This window comes from Lathyrus oleraceus, chromosome 7 (assembly GCF_024323335.1).
Source record: "Lathyrus oleraceus cultivar Zhongwan6 chromosome 7, CAAS_Psat_ZW6_1.0, whole genome shotgun sequence".
Lineage (NCBI taxonomy): Eukaryota > Viridiplantae > Streptophyta > Magnoliopsida > Fabales > Fabaceae > Lathyrus > Lathyrus oleraceus.
This window is the reverse complement of record NC_066585.1, coordinates 135,614-147,945: the sequence shown is the minus strand read 5'-3', so window position 1 is coordinate 147,945 and position 12,332 is coordinate 135,614. Positions and strand designations below refer to the sequence as shown.

Below are 12,332 nucleotides of genomic sequence, written 5' to 3'. Positions count from 1 at the left end.
AAATTGTATATTCCTAATTTATTTTTGAGATTTCTAAGGTTTGAAGAATTTATCGGAGATATCCACGGATTCAGTTTTGGTGAACCGATTTTTCCTCAACTTAATTTACTAAAAAATCTTCTAAATTGAATATGATAATTATTAATTGATTGTATATAATATTAATAGGAACACGTCTCATCCCAATCCAAGTATGTTTTTCTTATACTTGAATTTTTTTACTATTCATATTATATTATGTTTTCCATATAATTGTAAATAACATAATTGTTTTGGTATCTCTATATTTCAGGTGAATTGTGAAGTTTTCGAACACTCGTGGTAATATGAGTGATTATATTAGTAAATTGCCCGATTGTGTCATATCTTATATCCTAACAATGATAACCATGAAAGATTTGTTGAAAATTAGTATATTATCTAAAAGTTGGGGTGAAGTTTGGGCTCTGAGAAGAAATCTCCACTTTGATACTCTGAATGTGTTTGGAGACTCGGATAGTTCAATCATAGAAAGACTTGTGAATTTGGATAATGAAAGAGATGAATTTGCAAAACGTGTGGATCAATTTGTTAAGAGCTTTTCAGGCAGAGTGATCGATTCGTTTTTGGTAAAATTTTGTTTGAATGGTGACCAAAGCACCATTATTGATAGATGGATACGTTTTGCTATTGAAAGGGGAGCAGAAAGAATCGATCTACTCTTTGGAGGAGTGTTATATGGATATAGTCATCTACGTAACTGTTATAAATTTCCCTTAGACTTACTTTTGGAGATCAATACTTTAACTCTGAAGCATTTGCGTCTTCAACGTTGTCTTATTTTCCATCCCACTAACTATGACTTTAGTCCGTTAAAAAATTTAAGATTTCTTTCACTCAGCAAGGTAAAAGTGGATGAAATCTTGTTAGAAAGTTTGTTATCCAATTGTCGACTTCTTGAAGAGCTTCAGTTAGATGCATGTCAGTTTGAAGCATCAATGCCGATGATAATAAGTTCATCCTTAATAAATCTCAAGATTATATACCCTCACAATAGAAGAATGGTGGAAGTAGAATTGACTCTAGTGGATTGCCTTAAACTAACTTCATTGGAGTATGATGGATATGGCTTGAATACCATGAGCATTAATACCCCTGCGATGAAATGCATTGACTTCACCATTTCATACGAAGATGATCTTGACATATTTGCTTTCTCAAAATTTCCTCAACTTGAAATTATGAGTATAGATATGTCTTCCACGGTTAGTTTTAAAGTATTCTAAGAATGTTTTTGTTTTTGTTTTTAATTGGAGTTATATTTTGGAGTTATATTTTGAATCTTACATGTTTTTGTTCAGGTCATAACTTCTCTAAAAATAACCCAATCACTCAAATATCTTAAACAATTCAACTTAAGCCTTTTATGGGATGGGAACATCTCTAAGGAAGCCGATTATAGTCTTTTGTGGATTTTAAACATCCTTCAAGTTTCTCCACTTTTACATAGACTTTCAATCATGGTAAGTGAATATAGTTAATACACATCATTTGATTTTTATTTATTATTTTGTAAGATTATAATTCAGATTTATATCCATCACTTTATAACTAAATTTACATTATTTTTATCTATAATTTCTTGCGAATAAAACTAACATTTAAATATTATTATATTCCGAATCATCTTTTTGAGCTTATTGCACTTAGCCTTCCATCCATTATCTATTCATATTTAACTTTTGACTTGATTACTATATGCAAGGGAAGGGGTGTACGATGGCCGGTTTGGGTTGGGTTTGATCAAACCCAATATTCAATCCATATATGATAATTCGGTTTGAGTTAGGTAAATAACCACCCGTTACACCAACGGGTCGGTTTGGACAAATCCATTAATTCCTGGATTTGATTGAGTTGGGTAGTAGCCAAATGATTTTTCTTTTTATTAATATTAAATTATAAAATAATGAATCATCATATTTTTTTCATAAAAAATACTCAACATTTATATTTTCTTAAAAAAAATTAGATAACCTATTTTTACTATCTTTTAGAATCATAAAATAATAAATGATATCATCAATTAATAAAATTATTATAAAATACTAACAACAAAGTAAAGTTGTGTGACATAAAATTGTATTAGGATAAAATTTATTAAAAAGTGAAATATTCAAAATTAGTTAAAGTCAATAACTAAGATAATATTAATCAAAATCATTAAAATTGTAATAATAAATTTTTTAATAGTGGGTCAATGAGTTTTTTGAGTTTGGGTCCGGTTTTACCCGAAACCCGATGTTTTTAATGGGTTTTTTATTTTTTAAACTCATATCCACCAAATTACCCGACCCAATCCATTTTTTTGGATTTATTTTAATGGGTCTAACCAGATTTTATGGGTTAACCCAATCCATGTACACCTATGCAATTGCAGCTATTCTTTTGAAGTATTTTAAGTTATAATTATACTAATTTTTTTTTATTAATTTAGATAAAAACTCATATATATATATATATATATATATATATATATATATATATATATATATATATATATATATATATATATATATATATATATATATATATATATATATATATATATATATATATATATATATATTGATACTTGTTTGCCTATTTTTAATTGTTTTGTTTATAATTTTGTCAGCTTACAAATCCAAAGTTCCTTAAAAATCAAAAAGATATTAGAGATATTGAAGCATTTTCTCACGACAAGGTTAAAGTTATTGAATTAGGAGGGTGTGTTGGCAATTGGTTCGAAATTGAATTTGTTATAAATATTCTAAAATATGTTCCAAAGCTTGAGCAAATGGTTTTGAATCCCGGCTGGAAAGAACATGGCACATTGGATTGGGTTTCTGAGACTGTGTCCTTTCAAAGTGCACGTCAAAGGATTAGTGAAAAACTTCAAGGAGAAAAAGTTGTGGGAAGAGAAAAAATTGTGCTCGTATAACTTTGCATAATTTGTTGTGTTTTTTAGTACAAGTTTATAGAATTCTATTAACATTTTTCATTAGTCCAATCTTATAACATTGTGGTGCTATCAGAGCCTCGTTTAAGATCCGATGGACCACCTACTATGATTTTTATTATTGGGTCACCCACCATTTATTTCCACGCTCCAGATGTCCAGTCCTGGACGTGAGGGGGTATGTTAAGAGTCACACATCGGACAATATATGACATGAACATGTGTTTATAAGTGGAGGCAGTCCTCACTCTACCAACCGATTTAAACCGGTTTTGTAGGGTTGAGTTAGGTTCAACCACACCTCTTAACCATTAATATTTTTCATTAGTCTAATCTTATAACATTGCAAATACACTGAGTTGGCATGCTAATGCTATTGATTTTTTAGAATTATACAAAATTTTATTAAACTATTATGAAGAGAGAGAGAGAGAGATTTTTAAAGTGTTTGAATTAAACAATTGAATTACGTAAGAGAATAATTTATATGTACCGACTTTTGAAAATATGTTTACACCTTTTGAGAATTAAACTATTATGTTTACACCTTTAAAGTATCATGTCAAATAGATATTTATAAAGACATACTTTTGAGAATTAATATAACATCATTGAGTGATTTGATTGGATGGATATGTCAACAATTTATTAATAATATAATTTGTAAACTTTAAAATTAGATCATAACTAAATTATTTTAATAAAATAATATAATAATTTAAGTAAATTATATTCCAATGTATTTGGTGTATTGTTGTTCTTTTTTACTATCAATTAGTGTAATGTTAATTATTTCATTATAGTAGAAAATAAAAAGCATGAGTGAAACTTCATGTGCAATAATGTTATTTTGTCGGTTAATTACCTCGTTTAGGGGTTGGTCTAAGCTTTTGGTTGAAATCGACTTTTTATTACCTCGTTTAGGGGTTGGTCTAAGCTTTTGGTTGAAATCGACTTTTTATTGGTGGTTAAAATTTGCTCCAATCTTAATTTGGTTTTTTGAAAACCCAGACGGTATTAAAATGTGCAATAATGATTTGTGGTTAGCCTTGACATATGAGAGACTTAACCTTCTTTGATCAAAATCAAATTCAACTTGATCAAAGATCAAGTGAATTGCTTGTGTCCAAGATAGGTTGCTTCTTGGTCAAGCAAAAAACCTAAAATCCATATAAGGTCATTCTTCTTTTCTTTTGGCATGGAAAGTTGTAGGAGCTTGGCTTACTAGTCATGGTCTCTAACTTGTGTTTATTTTCCTATAGTTTTATTGACCGGCCTCAGATAGGTGTGACTACTATATTAGTCCACTTACGATTGCTTAAAATAGCGCTAAATTGCCTTATGGCACACTAACATTAACTACTAACACTAACTTTAATTCAAGCATTTAATTCTTGCAATTTACTTTAATGAAATTTAATTTCTTGCTCATTTATTCATATTGCTTTTTCCCTTTACTCACTTGAGCTCACATTTTATGTTTATGCTATTTTCCTTTTGCTCACTTGAGCACATTATTGTGTAAATATATTGTTGCTTTGTGTTTGTTTTTGTAATTATTTGTGTGAACCCAATGCAAAAAGGAGAAAAGACTTAGAATTAGGACATAACCTATGCTTAATGGAGTTCAAGAGTAACTAGATCTCATGCCTTTAGAATGCTAAATTGATTGAAGGGCAACTAGGCCTCATGCCTTTAGAATGCTTAATCTTGAAGTTGACTTGAAAGGACACCTAATCTAAACTCTCTCTTTGTCCATTTCTCTTATTGCATTGTGAACTTTTTGATTGTTTGTTCTTGTGTGATAGGGATTCCAAACTTGAGATAATTAGAAGGACCATTTTCATAAGCATCCAAGTTAAGAGAGACAAGTCAAATGGAGATCCTAGGAGCTTGATTGAATATTTGTTTGATTGCTTGAGTTAATTGTTAAAGTCGAAAGGAAAGGAGCATCTTGAATCATCATTATGTTCTCAAGAAAGGAACTCCAAGGCTTTTATCTCTTCTCTCATCTTTGCATGTTTAGGACTAGCCCTTCTCTTCTTCTCTCCACTCTAACCCAAGCCAAACTCATTTTGTGCAAACATTGACATTGTTTTTCAAAACTAGAAACCTAGGCATTATGCCTTTGATTTTTCAAACTCTTTTCATTAATACTTATTTTGAATTGAATCTTATGTCAACTTTGACCTCATTTTGTGAATACTTCTAATTTGTAAGTACAACTCACTTCAAGTGATTTTTGTGGTTCCAATGGCCACCTTTGTTAAAACTTTTCATAAACATTAGCCATAGGTTTGAGTTATCATAGTGGTTGATGTAAACCTCACCTTATCCTTAGTGATTGTACTATAAGTCTTCCATACTTATTATAGGGTGGATCCCTCACTAGTATGTTGAAGCTCTCCTCACATGGTGGATTGTTGGTTTAGGTTGAGTTTTCTCCCTTTGATAACCAAAGACCTTAAGGCTTTTGACAAATCAGTTCACCAACTTCTTTTGAGATTTTTACCCCGAACTACGAGGTTTTGATCCTACCTTTGTGATGGTACGTAGGCAATGGGTTCATCCATTCAAACAACAAAATTGTAAATAATTTGTATATTCTTTTCTCATCTCCCCAATCATGTTTGCACAAATATTTTCATAAATACCAACCTACAATGCACTTTGCAAAAAGGGCTCCCTTAGAGTACTAAGGATGTTTTGGGTGCTTAAAACCTTCTCATTGCACAACCAACCCCCTTACCCAGATCTCTGAAATTTTTATTAGTTTTTGATTTGATAAAACTTCTTACTTGGTTTTTGTTCGCTTTCTAACCTTTCCTTTGGATAAATAGAAGTGCGGTGGCGACTCGAATTGTATGTTTACTTTTGATTTAGTCAATAAATCTAAAGGTAACGAATATCCCGCTACAGGTGCTAATACATTCCCCTTGCATAATCAACCCCCATACCCTTATCTCTTTTTATTAGTTTTATTTTAAAAACTTCTTTGGGTTTTGTTCTTTCTTTTTCCATTTCCTTTGGAAATAATAAAAGCGCGGTGGCGACTCTTGTTTTATGAATTAAGTTAATCAATAACTTAATCTCAAATTTTTACCGCTACAATATGGTGATCCTCTCATTCTTGAAACTAGCATTGACTTCCTCAATTTTAAAGATATTCCCATCTACTCCAAAGTTGTAGATTTCATCTCCAATGGAGAATGGCATTCTTTTGATGGTTGGATCACTTTGTTTCCTTTTCCTTCGGCATAAGCTTCAAGGTATCCATTTGAATGTAGACTCCCTCATATGGCCTATGAACCAAACAAGAACCCTTTCTTTAAAAAAAGGCCTACAAATTCAAATCCAATTGTATAACTTATGACTAGGCTACAATCATATGGTGTAAAGTTATACATCCCTCCAAATCTCTGTTTATTTGGACGATCGTGTTTGATAAACTTCCCACGGATGATAACCTGAAGTACATGGGGTGTCAAATCCCATCCAGGTGCAACCTATGTAAGAACAATGTTGAAACATCTAAGCACATAATTTTTTAATGTTCTTTCTCAAAGAAAATATGGCATTGGTTCTACATAGCTATCAACATAACAAATCTACCACAACTTTTGGAGGATTGGTGGACGACTTGTATAACCAACACATCAAGGAAATGTTCTCTTATTATTAAAGTATATATTACTTACATTCTTAGATATTTGTTGGATGCAAGGAACTTTGATAGATTTAGAGGAAAGTCTCCAAATGTATTGCACACAATAGGAAATATTAAAAATCATATCATGCTGACTAGTTCCAACTCATCTGCCATTACTTTTTCCCTTGTTGATGATTTTCGAATCATAAAAGATTTCAAGTTGATTGTTAGGCCCCCTCGTGCTCCCCAAATCAAAGAGGTATGGTGGCATCCCCCCACAACTAGATTGGCTAAAATGCAAATGTGATGAAGCTTATCATAAAGACTCTCGCACTGTCGGTTGTGGAGGGATTTTTAGAAATAATCATGGGAATTTTGTGATTTATTTTGCAAATAAGGTTAAGTGGCCTTCTTCTTACCTATATGAGTTTAATGTAGTAGTCCAAGCCATGAAATTTGCAATGGAAAGAGGTTGTGCAAGCTTTGGATTGAAACTGATTCAACCAGTGTTTTGCAAGCTTTCCATATTCAATCTCTGTTGCCTTAACAGTTAACATATAAATGGATTGTTGTTTAGCTTATTTTGCACATAAACACTTGTTCATTTCACACATCTATCGAGAAGGGGACATTTGCGTCGATTTCATGGCCAATGTGGGTCTCAACTGTAGTTTTGTCACCATTTTTGAATTCAAACCTAGTGGCATTAGGAAGGATTTTGTCCAAAAATAGAAACATGAGGATGAATTGTTTTTTCCATGATGAAAGTGTTATTCGTACTATTAGTGATATGAACACTATGAACTGCTGGATCCATCACATCACAATACCATAAACTCTCCACATTGAGATACCTTAAGTCCCTTAAACCACCCAACACTTCAAAATAACTTCAGCAATCAAGGTCTACAATTCAAACCTCATTTAACTCTTTATAACCTAATTTTTTAAACTTAAGAAAATCACCCTCATGATGTACAACACATTCAAACCTCATAGTGTAAACATAATCAAGATAAATAAAGAAATATGCTTTACTAAGAATGTTTTACTGAAGAAAGTGGTAAAAAGAAAAAGATCGATAAGGACTAATGCTTAACACTAGTAATCATACCTTAAAGAACTCTTCACCTAGAAATACACAATGTATGTTAGCACTCGTTCAATATACAATGGGATTCAACGAGTTTCGTTTCTTTTCCTTGCTCTTATTCGTACCACTCATCTTCTCCAGCTGATTTTAGGTTTTGAAAGTGATAAAAGGAATGCAGCGAGTTTCATTTCTTCTCCTTTTGTTAAAAATTCATAATTCACATAGAAAATTAAAAGATAGAGAAATAAAAAAGCGAGGTCAGATTTTACATGTCGAACAAGGCAAAAGTTAACATATTTTATGAAAAACTAACGGCAAAGACCATTTCAGGTAATATAATGGTTTTAAGAGACTATTTTGTAGCATTTTTTAGTTAAGAGACCAATGCGAAACAATTAATTAAGTTAAAAGACCAAAGTATACCTTAGACATGATATTTGGCGTCTTAATCCCTAGGCCTTGTCTGTATGGAGACAATGCCCATCCTCTTGAACCTAAAGATATTCTTAAAGATATTTAATTATTTTTTTAAAAAAATTGTTTAGGTGGTTTCCAATGTTTGTAACATCCTTTCTCACCGCTTCCCCCACCTGAATAATAATTTCGGAACTCATCAAGTTCCATAATTTTCAACTTTTGAAATTTTTCTAAAAATAATGTTTTTTTTCATCTCAAAATTACAACTCTTAAATATCTATATGTTAATAAATATTAATTTTATCTAAAAACACTTAAATAATTAGTTGACAATAGTTTCTTCCTCTTAATTCTATATTTTGAATATGAATCCTTCATTAAAAAAAGTATTAATCGAGACTAATTTTAATTTACTATAAACTAAAACATTTTACATTTCCAAACAATCAAAACTAGGATTTTTTACCAATATACCCCACATTTTCAAATAAATTCCCAAAATAACCCAGTTTTCAAAAAAATTCCCAATATACCCCACTTTTAGAGGGAGGCGCCAATTGGATTGGCGCCCCCTCTTAAAAATTACACATAGGCGCCAATTGGATTGACTAGGGCAGGTGCCCTAGCCAATCCAATTGGCGCCTCCTTGCAATTTTTAAGAGGGGGCGCCAATCCAATTGGCGCCTCCCTCTAAAAGTGGGGTATATTGGGAATTTTTTTGAAAACTGGGTTATTTTGGGAATTAATTTGAAAATGTGGGTTAATTAGGTAAAAAATCCTCAAAACTATCATCTGTATTGTTTTTAAATGAATTTTAATCATTTCTAATAACCTTTTTTATAATTAACAATTATGATTAATTGATACTCTAGAATATTATATACTATTATTACATATTAGTCAAAGATTAAATTTTATTTCCCAAGTATAAAATAAATTTAACATTTTTATTAAATAAAAATTACAAAAATAAATAAATATTTGTAGAAATAATTCATAACAATGGTTTGATTCAATGTACCGGTAAACAAATTTATGATTTTAAATGTGTATAAAATAAATTCTAGATGAATTAAGTCTTGACCATAAAAAATTCTATGAATCAAGTCATAAAATAAAACAAAATTGTAGATATAATTATGTATTAACAACATTTTTATTTTGAGTATAAATAGAGAAACAGTTGAATAATATATAACATTGTAGATAAAATTAATAATATATAATATTTTTCTACTATTATTACATATTAGTCAAAGATTAAATTTTGTTTATCAAAAGTATAATAATTTTTTACATTTTCATTAAATAAAAATTGCAAAAGGAAATTAATATTTTTAGAAGTAATTTATAACAATGGTTTGATTAAATGTATCGATAACCAAAATTAAAATTTTAAATGTAAATAAAATAAATTTTATGAATAAAGTCTCGACAAAAAAAATTCAATGACTTAAATCTTGACAAAAAAAGTTCAATGAATTAATTCATAAAATAAAACAAAATTGTAGATAAAATTTCAGTATAAATAGAGCAACACTAGAAAGATATTTTCATTACTACTCATAGTTGGAGTGTTATACCTTCATTATCATCCTCTTTCCCATTTTTCTTGTTCTTCTGTGTTTCTTTATCAATCACAGGATGAACAATATCAACACCACCACCAATTGAATCTTTTATCGAGAACCGAGGTTCGGAGGATGCTGAATTTTTCTTTACCTCATATTGATCCTCGGATAGAATCATTCAACTCGAGATCATGAAGGATATTATTGAACTTTTTTCTAATGTCAACAATTGCTCCACGTGCCGATAGGAATAGCCGCAACAAAAAGAGAAGGGAAGACATGCAGAAACACAATGGTATTACATTTTACATAAAAACGTTTTCCTTTTCAGTTTATGGGAACCCTGACGTGAATTATTAGATTTAAATTTTAATTCGTATCCTATTTGTTACCCTTTGATTTGTAGATCAAATTTGAAATAAACAAAGAAGTTACAAACAATTGAATCACAGTAACATTTGGTTCAAAGCATGGTACCAACTCTAAAAGATGAGATGAATAAAAAAATATAAGTGGACTACCATTGTCTTTCTGCATGTCATCCCTTTTCTTTTTGTTGCGGCTATTCCGATCGGCACTTGGAGCAGCTGTCGACATTGGGAAAAAGTTCAATAAGATCCTTCGTGATTTGGAGTCGAATGATTCTATCTGAGAAACTAGAATCGTTGAAGGAAAAACCAAGATCTGAATCTGTCATGATTAAAGACTCAACTAAATTGATATTGTTGTTGATAGTGATTGATTAAGAGACACATAAGTTTCTTGTGATGATCAACAAGGAAAATGAATAAGAGGATGGTGATGAAAATAACTCAAATGCTCTTTTGTTTATACTCAATTAAATTGTTGAATTTTTTTTCTAAAAAATAAAAAATAAATAAAAATATTATATTATTTTTTATTTTATCACTTAGTTTATTGAATTTACTTGAATTTACTTTGTATGTACACTATACATTTCCTTTTAATATTTTCTAATTTTAAATTACCATTTTTATTTATGCTACTTAAAATATTTTAAAACTATTTTTTATAATATAAATAAGGATATTAGTTATTTTTTCATTTTTATTTGTTAGAATTCTTTGAATATGTAAAGTTTATATACCATATACACAAATTTACATAACGTTTATATACCATGGAATGCACGAGAATCTTTCAATCACATTTGTTAAATTGAAGAAAAAAATACAATTAAATTGAGTCAAATGAGTAATATAAATTATTAGTGTTTACTATTGTCTTTCTGAATGTCCTCCCTTTTCTTTTTGTGGAGGCTAGTTTGATTGGCTCCTGTGAAGGAACTTTTGACATTAGAGAAAATTTCAATAAAATCTATCATGGTTTCAAGTAGAATGATTTTATCAGAGAAGATAGTGAAATCAATTTTTTTGAGTCTTCAATCGTGAATGGAGGTTTCGAGGACGTTGAGTTTTACTTTGTTTTCAGTTGTCTCGGATAGAATCATTCAACTTGAAATCATGACGGATCTTATTGATATTTTCCCTAACGTCGATAATTACCTAACAAAAAAGAGAAGGGAAAACATTCGGAATGACATTAATATTTTTTCTCCAAAACTCTTCACTTTTATGTATTTTTTATTTGTCCAATTTTTGAGAAACAAGAGTTAAAAATTATTTTAAATAACTCAAAAGTGAGTGATTACATAAGATAAGTTATATGTGTTTTTCAAATTTGGTGGCCCTTGTGTGTTTATTTCAAATTTTCTCTAGAATTCATAGGGAAACAAAAGTTTTTCAAAATATGTTGTGATAAATAACTCAAAAGTTGAAAATTAAAACTCATATCTAATGAACCACGTTAGATGTGTTTTTCAAAATATGTTGAATTTGTCATTGATACTATAACCACATTAGGGTTACTAAGGCGCATGTTTTTCAATTATATTATACCAGAATTTAATGGTATATACACTAGTGGTAAATATTGTATGTTGATTAGTTATCAAATACTCGTTCTTTGGTTGTTGGGGAATCAAAGTTATTGCTGTGAGATAAGAAGGTCTCGAGTTTAATTTGTGTATTCAGCCTCCTGTAGAGTTGTCTACAATGAACTCAAAGTGGGTCCCTGAATTCTGCTTCGGCAAAAAATTTATAGCACCAGGTTGCCGCTTTAGTTATGTCTATTTGCTTCATTTTTGGGGGATCTGTTCATTCATTTTTTCAATACTTCTATTACTATGAGTTAGGTCTAAATATATTTCAATAGTGGGTCCTTGTGATTCTAGTTAAATATAACTTGGTTTGCACAATTATAATAGGAGTCAAAGCAATAAAACATGATATGTGCATGTGTTTTCATAAGAAGTGTTACTATGTATATATCAAGTTATGTGTTTTACATACCAATTTTTCATCATACTACCATATGCTCTCTACTAGTTTTCGTAGCGGAACTAATGTCAGACCAACCTGATGTAGATGATTGTTCGCCGCTTAAGCCTCGGATGCAGAGGTGGATGTAATGGTTGAAGCGCCCACAACTGGTACTTGGATACCTTAAACAAAATCTCTCACCTAGTTTCTCCGATGTTGAATTGTAATTCCTTATGTCGAAGCAAATTGCTCGACAGAAGCAAGGAAGTGTCCAACCACC

At 30.4% G+C, this 12,332-nt stretch overlaps 1 protein-coding gene across 1 annotated transcript; it reads left to right on the top strand.

Annotated features, from left to right (window-relative positions):
* Nucleotides 1-337: 337 nt before the first annotated feature.
* Nucleotides 338-2,962, top strand: LOC127108271 (F-box/FBD/LRR-repeat protein At3g14710). The gene is made up of 3 exons (XM_051045719.1): nucleotides 338-1,244; nucleotides 1,341-1,502; nucleotides 2,657-2,962. The coding sequence occupies exons 1-3, from the start codon at nucleotides 381-383 to the stop codon at nucleotides 2,960-2,962; spliced, it is 1,332 nt and encodes a 443-aa protein (XP_050901676.1). The 5' UTR covers nucleotides 338-380.
* The last annotated feature ends 9,370 nt before the right edge of the window (nucleotides 2,963-12,332 follow it).

Excerpts from the sequence above, each read along its gene's own strand:
- LOC127108271 (XM_051045719.1), top strand. The coding sequence starts at position 381 with ATGATAACCATGAAAGATTTGTTGAAAATTAGTATATTATCTAAAAGT. Across the intron at positions 1,245-1,340 it reads GTATAGATATGTCTTCCACG|GTCATAACTTCTCTAAAAAT; the intron begins GTTAGTTTTAAA and ends GTTTTTGTTCAG. Across the intron at positions 1,503-2,656 it reads TACATAGACTTTCAATCATG|CTTACAAATCCAAAGTTCCT; the intron begins GTAAGTGAATAT and ends TAATTTTGTCAG.